This window comes from Silene latifolia, chromosome 5 (assembly GCF_048544455.1).
Source record: "Silene latifolia isolate original U9 population chromosome 5, ASM4854445v1, whole genome shotgun sequence".
NCBI lineage: Eukaryota > Viridiplantae > Streptophyta > Magnoliopsida > Caryophyllales > Caryophyllaceae > Silene > Silene latifolia.
The window spans coordinates 47,574,115-47,601,320 of record NC_133530.1 but is presented as its reverse complement, the minus strand read 5'-3'; the positions used below and the strand labels follow the sequence as shown (position 1 = coordinate 47,601,320).

Below are 27,206 nucleotides of genomic sequence, written 5' to 3'. Positions count from 1 at the left end.
CTTTTTCCTGAATTTCAGGAAAAAAGGTTCGAAACCCATCTAATGATCGGTGCGAGTAGCATGAACTTGATCACTATATAAGAATCCCATCCATGTAAACATTTTACATCAAACCATCTTTCATTTTTTCCAATAGAAAAATAAATAATAATTTTGTTGGCGAAATTTTTCTATTTGATGATGAATACAGGTAAGGTATTATTGGTGTTAGTTTGTGCAGCCTTGGCCTCAGGTCTGGCTGAGAGCTTCGACTTTACCGAGAAAGACTGAAAAGTAGGGCCTGGAGAAATGAAATAGGGGTCGGAAGAAGAGAATGGAAGCTGGAGTGTGGACATGAGGCATCGCCGGCGTTTTCTAGGTAGTCTGCCGGTAGGAGTATGACGGTGGTGCGGTAGTGTGACGTCGTCAGAAATTTGACAGCAGGACATTTGGGATGCGGAATAAGGGAGACGTGGGATGCGCAATCCAGGCAACGATGGTTGTCTTGTCAACGGTGGTATGCGACGGAGTCGTTGGCGACGATGAGTGTGGTGATCGCCGGATTCTAGTGGTGGTAGGATTAATGGGATTTGGGTTTGGGCATTTGGGGTAGTGTGTTGTTATGGGTTGGTAGTGTCGTGATATTGTTTGTGGGCTGGTAGTGTCATTGTTATTAAAGGGCTGGTTAGTTCGTTCTCACCGTTCTCACTGAATGTTCGTTCTCTCACCGGATCCTAAATATATATATATATATATATATATATATATATATATATATATATATATATATATATATATATATAGAGAGAGAGAGAGAGAGAGAGAGAGAGAGAGAGAGAGAGAGAGAGAGAGAGAGAGAGAGAGAGAGAGAGAGGAGATCTAGTGAGTCCACCAAAAATAATTGAGTCCATAAGTCCTCTTTAGGACCCTTAAAAAGATGGGATGGAGGGCTGAGATTGAAAGAAAAAAAGGGAGGATTAGTGCAAAAATTAGGGGATCAATCCTAATTAAATACTTTCCCTCTCTACTATCACTAATCAAACCCTAATTTCACTATAAAACACTTCTTTTTCCACTTACTTCTCTCTCCTATCACACAAATATCATCCCTCCATCTCTCTAAAAACCCAAAAAACCCAAAAATCCAAAAATTTCAAAAAACCAAAAAAAAAAAAATTCCCTCCTCTTATCCTCACCACCCCCGACCACCCCACACCTACTACCCCGACCTGTCAGCCACCACCCCACCCCGACCACCCTCACCTCCCTCCTGTCCCGACACGCCCCCTCTGCCACCACCACACCCTCACCTCCCTCCTCACTCAACCACCACCACCACCACCACGCACACCACCACCACACACCGCTTACCCAAAAATCCACCACCTCTGCCACCACCACCTACAACCACAAACAAAAAAACCCAAAAAGTCGGATCTCAGCGGCCCAATACCACCCGACACCACCTCCTCTCTTCCTCGATCACTCTCCCTCACGCCCCCAGATCCGCCACGCCCCGACACCACCATGGCCGAGATCTTGAACCCAGACCAGCGCGCTAGGCCGCCACAAGTCCCATTTCTTCATCCTCCACTTGGCCGGAGTACATACGACACCTTCACTAACCACATCGACAACCATTTCCAGATTTGAAACACCATAACCACAACCACAACCACAAGTGCCTCCTCACCTATCTCCCTCCAGATCTGCCGCCTTCCTTCTATTTCCGTCACCCACAACCGCCACCCTCTCTTCCTCTGCCGCGCCTCTTCCTCTATTTCCGTCATCCACAACCGTCACCCACAACCACCTACCTCCTCTTCCAGATCTGAGCACACATCAACGCCACCCACACGCGGCCGCCACCGTCACCTCATATTCAAATATGAGTATTTACTTTTTTTAAAACTGATTTGTTTTAAAAAAAAACGAGTGAAAAATGTGTTCTTTGCTTTTTTATGTTATTTGAAGATGATTTACAGTGTTGTTCGTTGTTTTATTTTTCTTTTTTTTCTTTTTTTTTTTAATTTAAAGGTTGGTGGTAGGTTGATGGGTTTGTTTGTGTTTATAATGGTTTCTGTTATTGTTTGTGTTTGTTGTCGTGACTTGGTTACTTATTTTTTTTTATTTTTTTTTATTTTTTGAGAAAGTGGTGTTTTAATAACATAAAAAGGTGGGTGTTTGTTTTATAAATTTTCAAATCTCGTCTTATAAAAAATCGTCTTGTTATATATTTTTTTCAGATCTGGTTTTGTTGGGTTCCTTTTTCATTTTTCAGATCTGGTCTTTCTTTAAATTTACACTCATATTTATTAGATATACACTCATATTTCTTTACATTTACACTCGTATTTCTTTACATTTACACTCACATTTCTTTACATTTACACTTGTATTTTTTTACATTTACACTCACATTCTTTACATTTACACTTGTATTTGTTTACATTTACACTCACATTTCTTTACACTTACACTTGTATATCTGTACATTTACACTCGTTAAAATTATATAGATTTGCACTCATATTTTGTGTGGATATGAGTTGGTGGTGGAGGACGACGGCGGTGGTGTTTTTTGGTAGTTGGACTAAAGTTTTACTCTTAAAGGACAAAAGTTACACTTATAAAGGACCAAAGTCACACTCAAAGGACCAAAGTTACACTCTAAAACCTTCAAATTTACACTTAAAATACTACATTTACACTCATAAAACACCACATTTACACTCGTAAAACATCAAATTTACACTTGTAAAATGTTAAAATTATATAAATTCAAAATTTCCGTCACAAAAAATCAAATTTACACTCTTAAATTGTTACATTTACACTCGTAAAACATCAAATTTACACTTGTAAAATGTTAAAATTATATAAATTCAAAATTTCCGTCACAAAAAATCAAATTTACACTCTTAAAATGTTACATTTACACTCGTAAAGCATCAAATTTACACTTGTAAAATGTTAAAATTATATAAATTCAAAATTTTCGTCACAAAAAATCAAATTTACACTTTTAAAATGTTACATTTACACTCGTAAAACATCAAATTTACACTTGTAAAATGTTAAAATTATATAAATTCAAAATTTCCGTCACAAAAAATCAAATTTACACTCTTAAAATGTTACATTTACACTCGTAAAACATCAAATTTACACTTGTAAAATGTTAAAATTATATAAATTCAAAATTTCCACCACAAAAAATCAAATTTACACTCTTAAAATGTTACATTTACACTCGTAAAACATCAAATTTACACTTGTAAAATGTTAAAATTATATAAATTCAAAATTTCCGTCACAAAAAATCAAATTTACACTCTTAAAATGTTACATTTACACTCGTAAAATGTTAGATTTACACTTGTAAAATGTTAAAATTATATAAATTCAAAATTTCCGTCACAAAAAATCAAATTTACACTCTTAAAATGTTACATTTACACTCGTAAAACATCAAATTTACACTTGTAAAATGTTAAAATTATATAAATTCAAAATTTCCGTCACAAAAAATCAAATTTACACTCTTAAAATGTTACATTTACACTCGTAAAATGTTAGATTTATACTTGTAAAACTCATACAACATTACATTTACACTTCTGAAATCTGAAACTCAAAACTGATTAATTAGGGGTTAAAGAGAGAAAGAAAAATTAATTAGTGTATAGAAATTTGATTAGTGAAATAATTTTTTTGTTAATTTCAATCTCAACCATCCATTTCAATCCAACCATTCACATTTTTTTCCTTTTCTTTTTAATAGTCCTTAATCCCTCCCTTCTCCATCCATCTCAACCATCCATTTTCTCATCCAATGGCCCTTAGAGGGACTTAGAGACTCAATGACATATGGTGGACTCATAAGAACTCACACACACACACACACACACACATATATATATATATATATATATATATATATATATATATATATATATATATATATATATATATATAGAATTAGGATCCGGTGAGAACGAACATTCGGTGAGAACGACTCTTCTCCCTTAGATTACAAAAATCAACGACCCACATTAGCCCCCATTTATCTCACCATAACTCAATCCCCACAAATCCAATTACAAACTCCCAATCATCATACACAGTAACACACCCACTGATATTGGTCAACAAGCCCATCATCCCGATTCCCGACAAGTCGGGGTTGCCATTTTCGGAGGTCCGATACCACCTCGCAAACGCCGACGTGCAATAATTTCCAACCAAAACCTCCTGATGTTAAACTCATTTCATCAACACTTATCTTTGACTCTCCTCACATGCTGCTATCGACGGCAATCAACAATTCCGAGGAACCTCCCGTCACCGGCGACCCTTGACTACCTCTCCATATAAAGCAAATCATAAAGGAATGAGAAAACGGAAGACTAAGACGTCGCGTCATCGTTGACGAGAACATCTGGGCAATTAGTTTTCCAAACTTCTGGTTTAATTTTTGTAGATCTAGTCTTCAACATCACCTTTGCTTTCTCCTTCCAAGTTCCAACCATCATCAATTTGAGCTACACAAAATTAATGTATCTGGACTCTGTATTGATGCATCTCAAAGCAATTTTAATGTACCTAGTAAATAATTTTGTGTATCTATGTTTAGATACATCAAAATTGATATGAGATACATCAATATATAAACCACATACACAAATTTCGTTTAGCTTCAACAATGATGAATCTGATGATGGTGTCGGAGAAAGCAAAGGCAATGACGAGGAGATCTTGTGTGATGTGACATGGACTGACGCCACTGAAGGTCGTCAAGTCGGTTGACAACAGTGAGAACGGTAAGTTTAGCTCCAACAATTGATAAAGTTTCGCAGTTTCATGGATTAATTAAAGAAATTGAAAATTCGAACTTCGATCGAAATTAGGCTAACAAGAGTTTAGATCAGGAACTGTGGAGATTTAAAAGGGAATTGATGACCAAATTTGATTGATTTTGATTAAGTGAGATGCGATGGAATCATTTACACGTGATGTTAAGGGGATAAGTTTGTTTTATTTGATTTGGGAACTTTTTGGGTAAATGGACGGAAGTAAGTGCCGAGATTATGACACTTGAGAGTGTTTATTTTAAATAATTGGCTTAGGTAGTGTGTTCTCACAGTTCTCACCGAATAGTCGTTCTCACCGGATCCTACATCTCTCTCTCTCTCTCTCTCTCTCTCTCTCTCTATATATATATATATATATATATATATATATATATATATATATATATATATATATATATATATATATATATATATATATATATATATATATATATATATATAGTGTCAAGTTCTCCTAAGTCCCTTACATCTATTGAGTCCTTAAGTCCTTATAAGGGCTCTTGGATGAAGGGAATGAAGGGATGAGATTACATCTCAATGGATGGCCACAAATCAATCTAGTCTAATTAGCTCCTCATTGCAATTAAGTTACCCACTAATCCATTCATCCTTCATTATCGCAAACTCCTTCCCTCTCTCTAAATCTCACAATCTCTCCTTTTTCTCTCAAATAACAAAACCAAACAAACAAAAAAAAACCCCAATAATTACACAAAAAAAAAACCCATTTTAACAGTCAAAACCAAAACAAAAGAAAAAAAAAATCACCCAAGCATTCCTCTCCTCCCCTGCCGACTGCCGTCCACCAAACCCGACCACCCAGATCTGCCGTCCACCAAACCCGACCACCCACTTCATCACGCGCCCCCACCACCGACGACAACACACCCCTCACGCACACCGCCTGTCACCGCAACAATACCCACAAAATCTACACTTTTTTTCTACTTTCTTTAGCAAATGTTGATTTGTGTTTATGAATTTTGTTCTTCTCTTCCCTGTTTCGTTTTTTTTTTTTTCAAAATTTTGTTTATGAATTTTTTTCTTGTTTCCCAGATTTCGAAATTATTTTTAATTTTTTTTTGTTTACCACAACAACACCCGAAAATAGATCTCTTTTTTTCATATCAAATCTGTTTTTTTTTTTAAATAGATGTTGGTTGTTGTTGTTGGCGTGTTAGGTTTGGGATGGTGGTAGTAGTTGTGCTTGGTTTTTTGTAGTGGGTCTTTTTTTTGAGATTTTATTTGTTTGAAATATCGTCTTGTTATATATTTCGTATTTCAAATATCGTCTTGTTTTTTTTTTCAAATCCCGTCTTGTTTAAATTTATTATGTTATCTATTTAAAAAAGTGTAAATATTGTTGGTGTTTTACATCGTTTTTTATTTTAGATCTAATATTGTTGGTGTTTATCTTGGTTTTTTTTTTACAAATCTCGCCTTGTTAATATCAGTTAAAATTTCACTTTTTTTTTTTGTTAAAATTACACTTTTTTTCGTTAAAATTACACTTTTTCCTGTTAAAATTACACTTTTTTTCGTTAAAATTACACTTTTTTTCGTTAAAATTACACTTTTTTTCTATTACAATTACACTTTTTTTTTCGTTAAAATTATACTTTTTTGTTAAAATTACACTTTTTTTCGTTAAAATTACATTTTTTTCTATTACAATTACACTTTTTTCTGCTACAATTACACTTTTTTTCGGTTAAACTTACACTTTTTTTTTGTTAAAATTACACTATATAGTAAAAAAAAAATTACACTTTTTTTCGTTAAAATTACACTTTTTTTCTATTACAATTACACTTTTTTTCGTTAAAATTACACTTTTTTGTTAAAATTACACTTTTTTTCGTTAAAATTACATTTTTTTCTATTACAATTACACTTTTTTCTGCTACAATTACACTTGTTTTTGGTTAAAATTACACTTTTTTTGGTTAAAATTACCCTTATTTCTGTTATAATTACACTTTTCCCTGTTAAAATTACACTTTTTTCTAATACAATTACACTTATTTCTGTTACAATTACACTTTTTTTTGTTACAATTATACTTTTTCCTATTAAAATTATACTTTTTTCCATTACAATTACACTTATTTCTGTTACAATTACACTTTTTTACTTTAAAATTACACTTTTTTACTTTAAAATTACACCTTTTTCGGTTAAAATTACACCTTTTCTTGTTAAAATTACACTTATCTCTATTAATGACTAAAAATACACTCTTGGACTAAAGTTAGACAGACTAATTTGGACTATTTGGACTAACTAATTTGGACAATTTGGACAATATGGACTAACTAATTTGGACTATTTGGACTAATTAATGGAGTTATTTACGACTAAATTGAATACAATATTTACAACTAAATTTGGACTAAAATTATAGAATTTTGGACTGAAAATACACTATTTACGAATAATTTTGAACTAATAATACACTATTTACGACTAAATTTAGAGTAAATTACACAATTTGAACTAAAGTTACACAATTCATTTATTTTGAGTCATTGAGATTGTGAAATTTCAATCATTGTCCACTAAAGTGTAACTTAGTAAATTGATAGTGTGTGTAATTTTTATCATTTTATGAGTGTAATTTTAGTCAAAAAAAGTGTAATTTTAGTCTACAAATGTGTAACTTTAATCCACAAATGTATAACTTTAGTCTACAAAAATGTAATTTTAGTCAACGGAAGTGTAATTTTAGTTCATAAAAGTGTAATTTTATTCCAAATTGTATAACTATAGTCCAAATTTGTGTATCTTTAGTCCAAATTGTGTAATTTTAGTACAAATTGACAAATTTTAGTCCAAATTTGTGTAATTTCAGTCCAAATTGTTCTAACTTTTGTCCAAAAGCGTAACTTTAGTCATTGAGAAGGTAACCTTAGTAGAGATAAATGTAACTTTAATAATAGAGATAAATGTAACTTTAATGAAGACAAGTGTAATTTTAAAGGAAAAAAGTATAATTTTAACAGAAAAAGTGTAATTTTAAGGGAAAAATTGTAATTTTAACGGAAAAGTGTAATTTTAACCGGAAAAAAAGTGTAATTTTAACAGAAAAAAGTGTAATTTTAACGAAAAAAAGTGTACTTTTAACAGGAAAACAACTTTGATTTTAACCAAAAAAAGTGTAATTTTAACGGAAAAAAGTGTAATTTTAACGGTAAAAAGTGTAATTTTAATCGAAAAAGTGTAATTTTAACCGATAAAGTAATTTTAAAAGATCCTAAATCACACAATACCAAAAGAAAATTTTAAATACGAAATTTGGCAAATATATATAACAAGACGGATATTAACAAAGTGATATCAACAAGGAAAAAGTAAAAAATGAGATTTCATAACTAATAGATTTAGTACTAAAATCAAACTATAATTTGTAAAAATGAAAATAACCGGAAAAAAAAAAGACCAAAACATCAAAATTGAAAAAAAAAAAAGGGCAATGAAAATTGATCTACTTTAGTAGATCTAAGATTAAGATAAAAAAAACTCACAAATTTGAAACAATATTATATAGCAAGACGATATATGGAGAAAAAAAACAACAAAAAATAAATAAAAAGAACACCAAAACATCAAATTTTTTTTTTTTTAAAAAAAAAAAAAAAAAAAAAAACGTCGGGGCGGCGGCGGCGGTGGCGGTGGTGGTGGCGGCGGCGGCGGTGGTGGTGACGGCGGCGGCCGGTGGGTGGTGGTAGGTGGATGGTGAATGAGGAAAAGATGAGTAAATGATTTATTGGGATTTTTTGGGTTTTTTATTTGTTTGGTTTTTGGGGTTTTTTTTTTCTTGATTTTTTTGGAGAGAATATGGAGAAGTGAGATATAGAGAGAGAATAAGGAGATGTGATAATGAGTTGATGAATAAAAGATGAGGAGGATTAATGTAGTTAATGAGAAAATTAGAGGAAGATGGCAAAATTAGAGCATTAACCTTAATTTTTGGGTTCTCATCTTAACCCTCCATTTCCAAGATCCAATGACCCATAATGGGACTTATGGACTCACACTACTACAAATCCAGGCAACTACAACGCCCCTTTAACAACGATTATTCACGAAAATCACAATAGACGTTGTAGAATGTATGGCGCGAATTTTACTAAAATCAATTACAACGGGTATGGTTATAAAAACCGTTGTTATTCGTTTTAACAACGGGTCACACATGACCAACCGTTGTTAATAATTTGGCGCAAAATTGGCGCAAAGTTAGTGAAAAGTAATCACAACGGTTATTTTTGAAACCCGTTGTTAAAACTTATTTAACAACGGGTTTTTTTTACAACCGTTGTTAAAACATATTTCACAACGGTTGTTGTTTAATAACCGTTGTCAATACCTTCCATACTCTAAACCACACAAACACAAGTCTGCTGCAACCACAAAACACAAACCTTAATACATACACAAACACAAACCAAAGAAACGAGAAACCAAACACAAACACAAAACACACACTTTCTCATCGTCTCTTTCTCTCTTTCTCATCGCCGCTTTATCTTCTCGCCACACTTTGTTGATTTCATCGTCTCTTTACGTACGTTACTCAGTAATTATCGGTTTGTTTCATCGTCATTATTTTATTTTTCTAATTATTTCAGTTCCATGTATGTGTTTTTATCGACCATTAGGTTCCGTTCAAAGATCTCGCTAATTATTTCATTTCCATCTTCTTTGGTGTCCTTCAATACGGATCGAGCATAGTAAGAGTCTTAAGGATGATATCATTCATTTTGTTGGAGTTTGGAGTTTGTTTTGAAAGATTAAGGAGAGGGTTAATTTATTTGGAGTTTGTTTTAGCAATTAGGGTTTGGAGAATATATTGAGATAATGGAAATGCATGTTAGTTGAGATAATGCAATGTATTTATACTAAGCAATGTGTGGGTTGAGTTGTTTTTTAATTAATATATATGTTAGGAAGTTGTGTCATAATCAGCATCATCATATCTCTCAATACTGCTTCAAATCTTATTGACAAGAATGGCGATAATAATCGGATCTTGATGATGACTGATAGATCTATGGAGTTGAAAAATGGAAGCAAATCAAACAAGCATAACTCAACACTTTCAAAATGATCATTTCATTTAATTTTAAACCAAATACATTACAAAGAATTATCGAAATCAAAAGATGTATAATAAGCCGAACAACCCCTTTAAGCGTAAAAAGCGCTTCTCAACCTCGCCACCAATCACGCCACTCGGTATACCGCTAACTTCCGGGGTCATTGGCTTCATATTTTGCAATAACAGATTGAATATATGCAAGGACACGACTTGCATGTGGAGATAAGGTTGGAAGAGTACAACTCAACATATCTCTGGCTGCAGCCAAGTTGCGAGTAACAGGCCGACGAGGGTATGAAGATGATGATGATGATGAGGCTTTGTTGACAAGCCGGACTGCTTCACGCCTCTTAATCCAATAATTCCGTTGATGTTCAAGGGATGCTTTGATTAATGGGTGTTGATCGGCGGGAAGCCCGGCGAGAACCTTCCCATCATCTTCAATCGTTTGTGTAAGCCATTCTTCGTTGTTGATAAAATTAGGGTTCATTGCCATGTTGTTTCAATTAATGAATGTTAGATACTAAAGGATGCTTTAATATTTATAGCTAGTCACATTTATAAGTTTTTTCAAAACCATTGGTAATTAATTTAAGGGATATTCTGCATGCATCAGAATTCTAACGGGCCGTAATTATACATGCATCTAGTAATATTTAATTTAATTTTTTTTTTTATTTTTTAAGAACAAACAACAACGGTCATTTACAAACAACCCGTTGTCTTTAGTTATAACAACGGTTTTGTATATTACAACCCGTTGTTATAACTTTCCCCCCAAAATTGAGTCACACTTTCCACAACGAGTTTTTATATTTAAAACCGTTGTTAAAACTATTAACAATGGGTTGCTTAAGAAAACCAACCGTTGTTACAACCTTTTACAACGGACGCTTTAACAACGTCCGCTTTTTTATATAACAACGGTTTTTGACCGTTGTTATAGCCTGTATCTGTAGTAGTGTCAAATGTAAGAGGAGGACTCATTTGATCTTATTACTATATATATATATATATATATATATATATATATATATATATATATAGAGAGAGAGAGAGAGAGAGAGAGAGAGAGAGAGAGAGAGAGAGAGAGAGAGAGAGAGAGAGAGAGAGAGAGAGAGAGAGGGGAGATCTAATGAGTCCTTTACCTCATTTGAGTCCTTATAAGGACCTTTAGATGGACAACATCTAAGGTGGAGATTATTTACAAAATATAGGCCCAAAAAAAAAGGGAAAAGCTTGGGTAGGAAAGAGGAGAACAAACCCTGCAAGTTGTCCTTCTCAATGATCAAAACTGACGGACAAAAGGATATATCCTTTGTACTATGTTTACACTCCCACATTCTTCCTTCCTTAACACACTTATTTCCAACTGAGTTCTTTCTTTCTTCTCTCTAAAACTGGGTTCTTCCTTTTGAAAACGAACTTTTCAGCTAAAATTCTCTCTAAATCTTGCAAATCAGCGTAAACATGCAAATAATAGACAGCATCAATGGTATTTCTTCATTTTATTCATTGTTTTCAGTCACGTTTTAATATTTTCAGTTGAATAGGATGGATGAAGGTCATGATAAAATTTGCATGTCATCGAATTTGTTCATTCTTGTTATTATTATTTGTTACTGGGTTTGAAATGAAGATTGTTAGAAGTAAATCGGCATGCTGGGTTTTCATTAATTTGAGTTTTGAGTAGTATCAACGCATTCTGACAACATTTACATGAACACTTTTGCTATAGTTTTACATTTACAGTTTTTAATTGTTATAGTCACCTTTTAATTGTTATTATTATAGTTTTAATTTGAGTTAGCATTCTGACAACATTTACACTTTTGTTGACATTTACACTTTTACACCATCACATTTACACTGTATTTCTGCTGACATTTACACTTACACTTTTGGATGTTTACTTTTGCTATAGTTTTACATTTACACTTTTTAATTGTTATAGTCACCTTTTAATTGTTATTATTATAGTTTTAATTTGAGTTAGCATTCTGACAACATTTACATTTTTGCTGACATTTACACTTTTACACCATCACATTTACACTGCATTTCTGCTGACATTTACACTTACACTTTTGGGACATCATAATTTGGACATTTACACTTTTGGAACATTTACATTTATGGGACATTTACATTAACACTTTTGGTGTAGTTTTACATTTACATTTTTTAATTGTTATAGTCACCTTTGCATTTTTATTGTTATATTTTTAATTTGAGTTAGCATTCTGACAACATTTACACTTTTGCTGACATTTACACTTTCAGAACAACACATTTACACTTCGTTTCTGCTGACATTTACACTTACACTTTTGGATGTTTACATTTACACTTACACTTTTGGGACATCATAATTTGGACATTTACACTTTTGGAACAGTTACATTTATGGAACATTCCCTTCACATTTACACTTTACTTCGACTTACGTTTACACTTACACTTCATATCTGATGACATTTACACTTAAACTCTATGGACATTTACACTTACACTTCATATCTGATGACATTTACATTTGCACTTACACTATGTGCACATTTACAGACTCGCTAAAACATAATGGAGTTCAACCTGACAGGCAGGAGCTGTGTAGGGAGGTCGAGAAGAGGTTTACACCGTACATCGGGCAGGAGTTTGGGGGGGGAGGGGGTTGAGGACGCGGTGACTTTTTATAAGATATACGCCATTGCTTATGGGTTTGATGTGCGCAGGTACACAACAAAAAATGGTGTGGCGGTGAGATCAAGTCAAAGCTCGTCGTCTGTAATCGAAAAGGTTTTGCTCACAAGACGCCCAGTAAAGATCGGGATGACGGACTGGTTGGGGAGAACTCACAGAGGATATTCAGGGTCACTAGAGTGGGGTGTAAAGCGAGGATACGACTATATATGAAGAATGGACTTTTATTAATTGACCGGTTCCACGAGGGTCACAATCACGAGCTTATCTCACTTAAGGACAGAGAGTTCCAGAAATTATCGCGTAACATAACAGATTATCACAAGATGATAATCGTTTCGAACTCAAGGGTTTGTAATATATAATCACTCTCTATACTAAATAAATAATTCCATTCATGTTATATTTATATGACGTATCTTAATGATTGATTGGCGGTGAAGATAGGAGCAACAAAGACATACGAGAATCGAAAGAACAAGTGAATGGATTCGAGAACATTGGAGCAAGCTTAAATGATTCTAAGAACTTCCATAGGGATGTTAAATGTTTCATTCACGAACGGGATGGTCAGTTGTTTGTTGACCATTTCAAGGAAATGACTGAAACAAGAATCTAGGACCTTGACGATGATGGCAGCCTACGTAGGGCTATATGGGCGGACGGTACTGCCCGAGATAATTACAAAATTTTTGGTGATGCGGTGTCATTCGACCCAACTTACTCCACCAATAAGTATTCTATGGTATTCACACCATTCACGGTGTTGACCACCATAAACGATCCGTGACGTTAACAGTAGGGCTCTAATTGCAAGGGAAGATTATGAGTCATTTAATTGGGTTTTCAGCCGGTTTTTACAAGCAATGGGGGTAAGGAACCCGAGTACATAATTACAGATCGGGACCCGTATTATCAAATCTGTCCTCTTGTTTTCAAGACAGTAGCGCCATCGGTTACAGATGTGGCATATAATGAACAAAATGCCCAAGAAGTTTGGTGTCTCTAGGAGTGATTATAATGACTTCATGTGTAAAATTAATGACATTATATGGGACGATGAGCTTGAAGCAGCAGAATTTGATGGTATGTGGGAGCAAATAATTGAAGATCATGGTGTTGGCGTAAATGATTGGTTTGCAGATACGTATGCTATAAGGGGACAGTGGGTGATGGCGCATTGCAGAGACTTGAGGATGGCGTCGATTATGAGGACGACTCAAAGATCAGAGAGCGAAAATAGCTTTTTCAAGAGGTTTGAGCATAAGTCAGGAACATTGGTTGAGTTTTGGATGCGTTTTGAGAGCGCTATGGACTAACAAAGACATACATGAAGACTTGACAACATGGATAAGCACTCGTCCGCAACGGCGTCAACACATCTGGCATTAGAGATTCATGCTGCAAAGGTGTACACCTATTCAGCTTTCCAGAAATTCAAACAAGAAGCCATCTTCTCAATTGATACATGTAGAACAGGAGGTTTCACTGAGAGAGGCGAGCTAGAGGTAACTACTGTCAAAGATTCATCCAGGAAGAAGAATTTTGAAGTTGCATACAGTCCAGGTACTTTACACTTCTTATACCTTAACATTTACACTTTTCCAGTTCATAACATTTACACTTTCTAGTTCATGACATTTACACTTTCAATGATATTACATTTACACTTTAAAATGATATGACATTTACACTTTACATTATATGACATTTACACTTTCCATGATATTACATTTACACTTTCAATGATATGACATTTACACTTCCTATAACTTAACATTTACACTTTTCCACTTCATGACATTTACACTTTTAATGATATTTACACTTTAAAATGATGACATTTACACTTTACATTATATGACATTTACACTTTCCATGATATTACATTTACACTTTCAATGATATGACATTTACACTTCCTATAACATAATATTTACACTTCTTATATGACATTTACACTTTACACTTCTTATAACTTAACATTTACACTTCTAATAACTTAACATTTACACTTTACAGTTCATGACATTTACACTTCCTATAAGTTTACATTTACACTTCTAATAACTTAACATTTATACTTTACAATTCATGACATTTACACTTTACATCATATGACATTTACATTTTCCATGATATGTCATTTACAGTTTCTGTTTTTATCTAGTTTAAATTTCTATATAATCAGTTACACTATTTTTAACATTCACGCTTACATGCTAACTTTAACTGATGACACAGGTACACGTAAAGCAAGCTGCAGTTGTACGATGTTTGAAAGAACCGGAATCCTATGCCGCCATATAATTTGGAATTTTTTCAGCAAGTGGGATAAAGACTATACCAGAAGATTATGTTGTAAATAGATGGATGAAAGAGTATCTCCGATTAAGGATTTTCAATAGTAATGGTGAAGGGACAGAAAACATGAAAGTCATCGATGAAAAACAAATTGCAATGTCAATAATGTGGTCAGAAGTTCATGAAGCTGTAAGGCTCCTTCGAGACAAAGGAGTAGCTGATGTTGACAGCTTTTCCGCTGTAATTAGGGCATTTAAAGAGTCGTTGTCACCATTAGGGGAAGTGTTGAATAAAAATCAACAAATGGAGAAATTTCTGAATTATACGGCATGTGAGGTAGTGACGATATTGCCACCAAAGAATTCGAAAAATAAGGGTACCGGAAAAGATTCTTTGTCACCAAAACAAAAGCAATGGTGTTGGCTAGGAAACCCAAACGTAAGTGTAAGAATTGCAAGAGAATGACAAATCACGACAAGAGGAACTCGCCCTAACCCTTCTCAAAGACACACGCCATTGTGCGAAGGGTCTTCCGAACTTAAGAGGATGAAGGAGAGGAGGAGGAAGAGCTGGAATCGTAACAAGAATAGACGTTAGAGCAAAGACAAATGTTGCTCTATATATTTTGAGTATGTAACTTTAAACTTTGATGTGCTATAACTGAGCGAAGCGATTAGGAATTGGTCTCATGGCGGCAGTAACTTTGAACTGCAGTTGGTGTAACTTTTAGTAACACCAACGTTAGAGTTACACTGTCATAAGACCAAAATCTCTCTGTTTTATTAGATAGCCAAACATTGTGTTACTTGAACTTATTTTGGATTACTTATGTTATTTCAAGTAACAGTGACACTTATTTTCAAGTAACTTGTGTTAACATTTACACTTCCCATGTCACCACATTTACCCTTTACCTTTCATTCACATTTACCTTCCATCTGAATGAAATCAAATTCAATTTCAAAGTGTTTACATTCACACTTTCAAGATGATCTTCAATTTCAAAGTGTTAACATTTACACTTTAAGTGTCTTAACAGTTACACTTGCAATTTAGTCACATTTACACTTTGAAAAAACTATGATTATAACTGCCAAAACATAGTCAACCATTACACTTCATTAGTGTAATTTACCATTACACTTCATTAGTGTAATGATTACACTTGCAATTTACCATTACACACATTAGTGTAAAAATTGCCAACCAAAATACAAATAGTCAACATTCTTTTCTAACTTCAACATTGCCAAACAAAATACATTTCAATCAAAAATATGTCCACAAATTGTTTACTTTTTCGATAACACAGCCTTAATTTTGCGCTTTTTTTGTAACTTGCCCCATAAATCTTCTTTTTCCAAATGATAAACCCATTCAACTTTGCTTCAAAAACGTCTCTGTTGACATTTATGTCAGCTAGTACAAGGGTCGCCACCAACTCGACTACCAAGTACCGTCGATTCCTCTTCCTCTCCAAGTCTGGATGCTCAAAAGGTTGACCCTCGTACATCAGCATATACATCATACAGAAAATCCCTGATTCTGTTATGTTAGGAAGGGGTGTTTGGCGCCTGAACGGGATTTGCCGATGGTCAAAGCTAGTAATCTCGTACCCCCTGTCCGTTCTGACATCCAAATAATCGCTAACAGCTGATGCCTGCCATTAAAGCACTAACAATTAAATAAACCATATATTGTTCATCTCTTCGAAAATGATTTATTGGCATCAGACTTACCACTTGGCGAGTAACATTGCACATTTCAGACTGCTTCCAGTTGGCATGATGTTGGTAGTCAAGGAGATCAACAGTTTGCACTCCAAAATTTATACATACACATGCAAAGTGCCCACCAATGTTGACAGGTACGAAGATAAACTCGCACTACAACAAATCATCACTTGCGCCACGAATTATGCCATGGGAACTCATAATTCGTGGCTAAATTTTGCTTAGCCACGGGAAAAACTTATTCATTATTTTGGAAAAAAAATTATGCCACGGGATAACTTTTCCCGTGGCAAAAAGTCACTTCCGCCACGAATTAGGCTACACCCGTTGCAAATAATTATTTTAGCCACAGCCTATGTCACACCCGTGGCGAAATTTTATTTAGTAACGAATTGTTCTGTGGCAAATATGTTTTTAGCCACGAACAAACAAACACTCGTGGCGAATATCTTTTCCGACTTAAATCTAAATGAAATTTAATCAAATATAATAATATGAAAATACATTTGAATATAAAAATTTAGAAACACTTTGATTAATTTAATTAATATTTTTTATTGTTTTATTTACTTTAATAAGAAATTTTAAAATTTTATAAACTTATATGCAAGCAAAGAAAAGTTTATCGTCTAATTTTTTGATTTTTTACAGATCACATTTATGTTTTGTAGTTTTTCAAAATATTGATAATTTAAAAAAATTCTTTTAATATATACCTGTTTATTAAAGTCGGGAATTTCTTTTACTTTTTTTAAATTAAACTTTATAATCTCGAATAACAATCTTAAATGATCGTATCACATTTAAAGATATAGCATATCAAATTGAATAAAAAAGTTATTTACCATCTATCTTTGAAAATTCAAAATTAGTATAATGTTAAACTATTTCATTCAAAATTTTATTTCCAACTTTATTTGTAGGATATTTATAGAAAAATTTGAATTTGATATAAAATTTACGGAAATTTCCCATGGTACCCTCGAACTTTGCCACATTACGAATGAGTCCCCTTATTTTAAGTTTCTACATATGTTGCCCTTGTGTTTACCTTTTTCATTCCCAGAATACTCTTTGGGGAAATTTCGTCATAACGTCGTTACTCCTATAAGTAATTTGATGAGTAATTGTGTATGTTATGTTGTTATTGTTATATTATTTAGGTACTAAATGTTAATTTATTAGACAAAATAAGGATTTAGGTATTATTAGATGATGAATTGATAGTGTATTATATAACAAAAAAAGGCGTCACAAGGCATATGAGTAGCGACGTTATAACGGAAGTTTGTCAAAGGGTATTCAGAGACTGAAAAACGTAAATACAGGGGTACTATATGTAAAAACTTTAAAGAAAGGGTACCATATGTAATCTGTCAAAATTCGAGAGTACCGTGAAAAATTTACTTAAAATTTAACTTGCTGAGAAAAAAAATTGGAAATTTTTTTTCATTGAAAATGAGCACATCACACGGAAAAATATATAAATTATAATAATTTAAAGTCACATGTGCAAATAATGTAAAAATTTTAAGAAAAGAAACGATAAGTTCATAACAAAGAGAAATCAGTTTAGGAAAATAAGCGATTCTTTTGTACAATAATCTTTTTCGTGGTTTTTGGGTAAAAAAGTGACTATTTTTTGGTTAATAGTGATCACTTTGGGGAAAAGAGACTTTAATTATAAAAAGCGGTCATTATTTTACCAAAAAATGGTCTCATTTTTCATATCTTAGGTACAACGGTTATACAATAGAATTTGCTAAGAAAAATATACGAAAAAATGAGTACATGAGAAATGAAAATAAGTATGTCGATAAACAAAAGATAAAAAAATGTTAGGAAAACACAATTAATTTTACTTTTTGGAGAAAATGGTTTACTGACTTGGGCAAAAAAAATGATGTCAAAATCATTAATCAGGAGGTTAATGTCGAAATTTAAATTGTTTCGGCCAAAGTAATATTTGTACCGCAAAAAATTGTAAAACATGTTACATTTATGTAATTAAATAGTACTAAAGGTAAGATTTAAAAGAAAAAAATAAACTTAAAAGGATTCAAAGTGCTAATTATATCAACAAAGGTAACATTAAATTTCGGTGGCATATCAAAATAACTCTACAGTTAAGCGTGCTCAGGTGAGAGTAGTGTTGGGATGGGTGACCTCCTGGGAAGCCTCTTCGATGCTCACAAATGCATGACTCGTGAAACGAAATAACGTTCAAATGAATCAAGTTAACTAGCGAAACAATTACCTAGATTGTCATGGTTCCGTATATGATAAAATACCCATTGTGAAAAATAAATAAATTATTTTACGTTTTATTTATTTAATTTTCATATATATTGTTTGCCAGGGGAATTATTTTTTCGCCACGAGAAATTTCTTTGGCCACGGGAGTTATTAGCCACGAGAGAATCCGTGGCCAAAAATTCAATAATAGCCACGTTCTTGTTTTTCCCGTGGCTATCTCTTTGCCACGGCCACTTGCGCCACAGAAGGTATTCCCGTGGCAAAATGATTTAGCCACGGAAATTTAGTACTTGCGCCACGAATTTAGCCGTGGCCCAAGTGCTCATTTGTAGTAGTGTCGGCATTCAGGTTGAAAGTTTTTTCACAGTCCTGGATGAAGGTATCCCAAATGTGATACAGCCGATCAGTGATGTCATTAGGCTGTGAGCTTGCTTCACGTATATCCAAAAGCTGCATGATACATTCCTGTTCAGAGAAGTGAGTGAGCCTACATAATAAAAGTAAAAATAATGTATGACTTTTAGGCTTTGTGCGGGGGGGGGACGTATCCCAAAGAAGGCCATCCTAGGAAGTAAGTATTCAGCGGACTCCAAATGGTTCAAAAAAAACAGACCCGGACTCAATGACAACAGGCGACATTACAACCTCGGGAAGCATGGACATGATGTCGGACCGGCGTAGCGCGGCATGCCTACTGTACCAAGAGATTGATTCGATGCAATGAAACACACGTATAGTAGTAAGAAATTGAGAATTAGTTACAAATTAAATATCGTAACTAATTGACCCTGTTATAAGAGTCTGAGAGATACTAACGAATTTTCAAAGTTGTAGTCGTCTAACAAGCAATAGTCCACTGCATGCTTTCGACGTGATTGAACACCCTTGACCAAAGTTTGATTGTTCCGTAAGAACGTCGAAATAACAAGAGTCTGCGTACCAGCAGCCCCACAGTCAATTGAGCATCCCAAGCCATTCCCCCCGCCCCGGGGACGGCTCCTTACGGCTGACAAAGGTTGGCTACCTGAAGACTGCACTGACGCTTGAATAACGACAGGGCTGCTTTCCGCCGGTATGGCTACGGGTTTGACCACAGGGCTTCCTTCTACGCGTTTAGGGGGTGGGTCTGCAATACGGGGCCGTTTACTGTACGTAATCTCTTCCTCATCGTCCAGACTCCGCTTCTGTGCAGCATTGGAGACCGAATTCAGACCTTGACCATACTTTTCCCTGAATTGGGTTATCCTTGCGCGAACGCTTTCCCTCACTTTGTTATGGTCACTCAGGATAAGGATCGACACCACTTCAGCCCGGATGAGGTTGATAACGTCCATCTCACCTAAGGCGCAGTCAAAAAGCTTCCCATTGAAAAGCAGCATGTGTATCATCATGTACACCACGCAATCAAACGCAGAATACCCCCTACCTTGCCATTTAAATTCGACATTGACAAATTTAAACCCGGCGACCTTTGAACCTCTGGCAATCCCTTTAGACTCCAGATACTCACCCATTAAATCACACTGTAAAAGGTATTTCAAAAAAATAGTCAATTTAAAAACAGTGTTTACAATTCCAGAATACATATACACTAAAAAACAAATTAAGGTATGCTATTTATAATTATTACCGCAATACGCGAAATTCCAAAATATGGAAGCTTCTCAAAATCATCGTCTTAGCGACGATTGTCCAAATACTCTATCTGCTCAGATACGAAGTTTATGCATGCACAGCTGTAATGATCATTATTGCCAGATAAGACCGGGATGAAGACCTGGCGGATGTGACAGCAAAGACATAACAGTTACACTCAGTAAGATTTCACATTTACACTTTCAATAATTCATCACATTTACACTCCCTATGTCATGACATTTACACTTTCCATATATTCACATTTACACTTTATATGTCATGACATTTACACTTCCTATTTAGTCACCTTTATACTCCCTATGTCATCACATTTACACCTTCTATATAATCACATTTACACTATACATCATGACATTTACACTTCACTATGTCTCACATTTACACTTCATATGTCATGACATTTACACTTTCTTCTTAATCACATCTACACTTTATATGTCATGACATTTACACTTCACAATATCTCACATTTACACTTCGTATTTACACTTATCCCTATCAGAATCAAGTTCAAAAGGGAGACACATTTACACTCCCTATGTCATGACATTTACACTTTCTATATAATCACATATACACTTTCTGTGTGATGACATTTACACTTTCCATCTAATCACATTTACACTATACATCATGACATTTACAGTTCACTATGTCTCACGTTTACACTTCATATGACATGACATTTACACTTTCTTCTTAATCACATCCAGGCTTTAAATGTCATGACATTTACACTTTCTGTGTAAATCACATATACACTTTCTGTGTGATGACATTTACACTTTCTGTGTGATTACATTTACACTTCACAATAGGTCACATTTACACTTACCATATCAGATCCAAGTTGAAATGGAGTCAAACAGGATTGAATCCAAGCATCCCACCCAGCCCAGATTTCGTCCTTTTTGTCAAGAACAATTCCTTTCTTTTTGGCTTTCCAAATATCCAGCGCAGCACTCTGTTCAAACAAAGGGCGGCGCTATTAAATTTAGACACTTACGTTACAATTAAATTGAAACTATACAAATTGCATTGAGTGAGGATAGGACAAATACAGTGTGACTAAGCCCGAAGAAACAACGAGAGGATTCAACTGGTGCAGTTTGGTCATACATTATCTTATTGATTAGTAGGCAGCAACAATCGATTACAGAAGACATAACTTCCTGTCCAGGTTCAAGGGTTAACATGTCTTCCCGTGACACGAAGAAAAAGTCTGAAAATACTGCCAATTCTTCCCTACAAAAAAAGAAAAAATTATATAAGGCGAACATGATTACGACAACTTATAAGTATTAATATGTTTGACATAGAAATTAATCGACTCACCCTTTCAACCAAGCTTCTGATTTGTTAAATACGTAGTCCAGGACATATTTCCTTTCCTTAAAAACATTCCTAAATAATTTCTTATTCAAATTGTGCCCCAGGTCTCTGATAACAAAGCCCCAACGAGCATGGGTTCCCCACAATCCATGGTGCAAGTCAGATTCTCAGGGACCACTTCCATGCACTGTAAGGGCTCAGTTGAATGAAATAGGAAAGGATGGTGATCCAGGTTACTCCGGGGGACATAAATTTCCCGACCAGCCGCAGGAACGGCTGGTTCAGAAGCGCCTGCCGCATCAGTCGTTCCAAACTCCTCACCTGGAACCCCCTTAAATGCCTCAGCTAGCTCTGCAGTAGATATTAACGTACACTGAAATTCCGGCAACTTAAACTCGGAGGAGGGTGCTTCAACAACCACCTTATCTGCTCCCTCTACAACATCCATGGGCTTGTTATCATTCTGAAATGAACTGGGACAAGCGGGTTGTGCACTAGGGCATTCACCTTGCTCGTTGACCATGCCACTACCACTCTCTGGCCCTTCTTGAGATGCATCTTCACGGTTTGTGGTCGAAACAACGCCCGGCTCAACATCCGGTACTTTCGTACCACTAAATTGGGGTCGGTCAACGAGCTGTTCCGCTCCCGGTGCACCGCTAACATCCACAGCCTCGCCAGGCACTAGTCCAACCACCAGTGATTCGGGCCCACGGCAGGGCCCCTGATCTTGAGGCGGCTCCATATCCATGCCCTGCACAACCTCGTTCTGGTCTCTCGGTGCACCGCTAACATCCACAGCCTCGCCAGACACTAGTCCAACCACCAGTGATTCGGGCCCACGGCAGGGCCCCTGATCTTGAGGCGGCTCCATATCCATGCCCTGCACAGCCTCGTCCTGGTCTCTCGGTGCACCACCCTGTGCCACTTCACCGTCACCGCTGTCTGACAACTTATTCAGCTCGTTATCAATATCAGCTATCGCTATAAATTTCAACTGAAATGAAGATGAACCATCTTCAATTGACGGAACTACCACATCCTTATCCACCTTGTTCGCTACTTTTGAATAAGACACTTCCCTTCACCGATGAATAGGCCCCTGTTCTTGAGCGACTCCATATCCATACCCCCGCACAAACTCATCCCGACCTCTCGTGCGCGACCCTCCCCCTTCACCATCACCAATATCTGTCAAACCTTGCAAAGACGTTCTCAATATCGGCGATCGAAATGAATTTTAGTTGAATCAAGATGAACCATCTTGATTGATCAACTACCACATCCGCATCCACCTTATTCGTTGCTTCTGAATTACCCTTCTCAACAACATGTTCAGCTTTCTCAGGGGCACCACTAGTAACAGGCACTTCCCCTCCCAAACTTTCCTGCTCCTCATTCAATGAGGGTTTCGTGTAAGCTTCTTGAACTTCATCCGGGCTATAAATTCTCTCTAGAATCTGCCGATCCGTTAATTGAGTCAAGTCGTCGGTTAAATCTAGCCCGCATTCCTCTTCCTCTCGTCGACAGGCTTCGTTAAGTTCAGCGGTGTTGTAGAAATCGGCGGTCTCCATTACACCGTGACATCGCCGCATCACCGCTTTATCACCCAAATCGAATCTTCGCAAGTGATACGAGGCTCTACGATGGCGTAAATCGAACTTTGGAACCTTGGTCTTTTTTTTCTTGCTTGCCTTTGTTTTTTTCTTGGCCACCTTCCCAACATCTGACAATGAGGGAGCGTTATCATTAGATTTCTTCATTTAGGAAGCTAAATTTCCAACTTCTTCAACATATTCCTTCACCTTTGCACCTTCAAAAAAAGCTTGCGTCGCTTGTGACGGAACAAGACCAGTTGAAGAAGTAGCACCTATTGTTAAATTCTTAAGCATTGCAGCTGCATCCGCATACCAGGAATAGAAGGCCACAGCGTTCCTTTGAATCTTCAAGTACAGCTCGTGTACACCCTACAGTTGGTAACAAAAAAAGATTTAAGAGTCCATATACACAAAATATACCTGCTCAATATATATATATATATTAAAAAAAATAGGCCATTAATTAAACATTCATAACATAATACTTACATCTACAGCCCTAGCTTTCAACTCATCGTCATCTTCAACACGGGGGGGTTCAATCTGAATAAACTTCTTATCGGGTGTTGTACCCGACGTTGAAATCAGAAGAGGCGTAGGGCTTGCCAATGGCGCCTTGGGCGCGCCAGCTATGGCCAACATCGTATTACCAGTGTCCTTCTCATCAGGGGTCTTGTTTTGACATCGGGGGTACTTCACCTTGGACAAAGTTAGTCGACCCAATGGACCCACGTCCAGCTCATCCTTTAACCTCTTCGATAAAGTCTTCAGATCCCAATGCTGAATAAGTGGAAGGCCGTCTGGGCAACTCCTACCACGGTAATCATACCGCTGAAAATAAGTAATCATAAGGAAAGGGATACAACCAAGCAGATGTGATCGCATCTCATGCGAGCCTCAAATTGCAACATTAGATAAACACTCTAATACATACGAGCACCAGTCATACTCCGGTATGGCACTCACATCTTCAACCACTTTCAAAAGTTTCATTTCAATGCCGTTGTTCAATGTCGGCGCAAGGAATGATGAAATGCTAAAGCGCAAGACAAACAAAGTGGCGAAATTCACCCCTCCATATTTGAATTGCTCTGACTCAATATAATTGAAGACGTCTCCTAAAGGAATAGAATCAGAATTTGATTTCACTTTGAACTTTTTGCGCCACAGTTGTTTTATGCGCACATATTTTTCATCTTTAGCACCAGGCATATGTCCAGTAGGTACTATTTCCATCTCTCTCTCACCAACAGGTAACATGAAACAGTCATAGACATCATCCTTAGTAACCATAAACTCCTTCAACTCCGACGCCCTGAAAACATAAGAACCATCGCTGAAAGCATCGAGAAATTCATGAACATGTGAAAGCGGGAAAATTCTGAGTTTAAGATGAAGCAGCCCCCCAAATCCAATCCTCTGTACAGCGGCTCGTTGAGCAATGTTAAGCTTACTAATAAGCTTGTGAAGCCTGTTGGGGCGACACTTAACGGAAATAGTAGGGGTAGCTTGTGGTTGTTCTTCGTTTTGAGGTAGTTCTCCATCAGATACAATCTGAATCAGGAAAAAAAAGTACATAAGAAATGCACAATATCAGTCATCCTATAACAGTCTACACATTTACATTTACACTTACTCTATCCTCACATTTACACTTCCAGTATCTTCAAATTTACACATCCAATTTAGTCAGATTTACACTTTATTTGTTCACATTTACACTTATCCTATCCTCACATTTACCCTTCCAGTATCTTCACATTTACACTTCCAATTTAGTCAGATTTACACTTTAAGTGTTCACATTTACACTTACTCTATCCTCACATTTACACTTCCAGTATCTTCACATTTACACTTCCAATTTAGTCAGATTTACCCTTTATTTGTTCACATTTACAATTCTCCTACCCTCATATTTACACTTCCATTATCTTCACATTTACACTTTCAATTTAGTCAGATTTACACTTTAAGTGTTCACATTTACACTTACTCTATCCTCACATTTACACTTCCAGTATCTTCACATTTACACTTCCAATTTAGTCAGATTTACACTTTAAGTGTTCACATTTACACTTACTCTATCCTCACATTTACACTTTTAGTATCTTCACATTTACACTTCCAATTTAGTCAGATTTACCCTTTATTTGTTCACATTTACAATTCTCCTACCCTCACATTTACACTTCCAGTATCTTCACATTTACACTTCCAATTTAGCCAGATTTACACTTTATTTGTTTACATTTACACTTCGCCTATATTCACATTTACACTTTTTATTTGTTCACATTTACACTTTTTTTTGGTTCACATTTACACTTGGGCTGTCCTCACATTCACAGTCCCTATTACATCACATTTACAATCCCCAAAAACAGGCTCGATTGAAACCCTAACAAATACATTCACACTACCGATCAGTTCAGATTTACACTATCAATTTAATTAGCAATTCAAAGACTATCATATTTACACTACCCCCTTAGAATTAAATTCAAACATGCTAATAAATCAAAATGTTTATGGATAATCAAATATAATAAAAATCACATAAATTTAAGCATGCAATAAAATCATAAACTCATAAATAACAAAATACAAAAATAAAATAACCCCAATATAACAATTACGACGCAAGGATAATTTACAAATTTAAAAAATTACAACAAAGAAAAGAATAAAGGATGATCAATGAATTACCTTCAAAGTGAGGTAAAGAAACAAAGATAGGAACTACGAGCGGTTGAATGGGATAAAATATAGAGAATAAAATGGATTTGTTGTATTTGGTAAGGAAGAGGAAATGTAGAAAAGAAAATGGAAGAAATGTGAGATGAAAGACATGAATTAGTAAGGACGGTTTTTTGAAATTATTAGAGGAGTTTTATGAGAGAGTGGAGGGAAGTTGAATAACGTGCGTATGACTGATGGAGGAACAAACATGCAGAAGTTGAACAGTAAGTCTATCACCCTAAGGAGAGAGGTAAATACTCTACATATTATTATAATGTTATAAGTTGCTTTTTGGTGTAATCTTAGTCATTCATCCTCACAATCTAAGGGCTCTAAATGGGACTTATGGACTCAATGACTTAAGGTGGACTCATTAGATCTCATATATATATATATATATATATATATATATATATATATATATATATATATATATATATATATATATATATATATATATATATATATATATATATATATATATCACTACTACAGATATAGGCTATAACAACGGTCAAAAACCGTTGTTATATAAAAAAGCGGACGTTGTTAAAGCGTCCGTTGTAAAAGGTTGTAACAACGGTTGGTTTTCTTAAGCAACCCGTTGTTAATAGTTTTAACAACGGTTTTAAGTATAAAAACCCGTTGTGGAAAGTGTGACTCAATTTTGGGGGGAAAGTTATAACAACGGGTTGTAATATACAAAACCGTTGTTATAACTAAAGACAACGGGTTGTTTGTAAATGACCGTTGTTGTTTGTTCTTAAAAAATAAAAAAAAATTAAATTAAATATTACTAGATGCATGTATAATTACGGCCCGTTAGAATTCCGATGCATGCAGAATATCCCTTAAATTAATTACCAATGGTTTTGAAAAAACTTATAAATGTGACTAGCTATAAATATTAAAGCATCCTTTAGTA

At 35.2% G+C, this 27,206-nt stretch overlaps 1 protein-coding gene across 1 annotated transcript; it reads left to right on the top strand.

The window, feature by feature from the left end:
• Positions 1–13,616: 13,616 nt before the first annotated feature.
• Positions 13,617–15,423, top strand: LOC141655329 (uncharacterized). Its single transcript, XM_074462415.1, has 3 exons — positions 13,617–13,801; positions 13,991–14,220; positions 14,981–15,423. Exons 1-3 carry the CDS (start codon positions 13,617–13,619, stop codon positions 15,421–15,423), a joined length of 858 nt encoding a protein of 285 aa, XP_074318516.1.
• Positions 15,424–27,206: the final 11,783 nt, after the last annotated feature.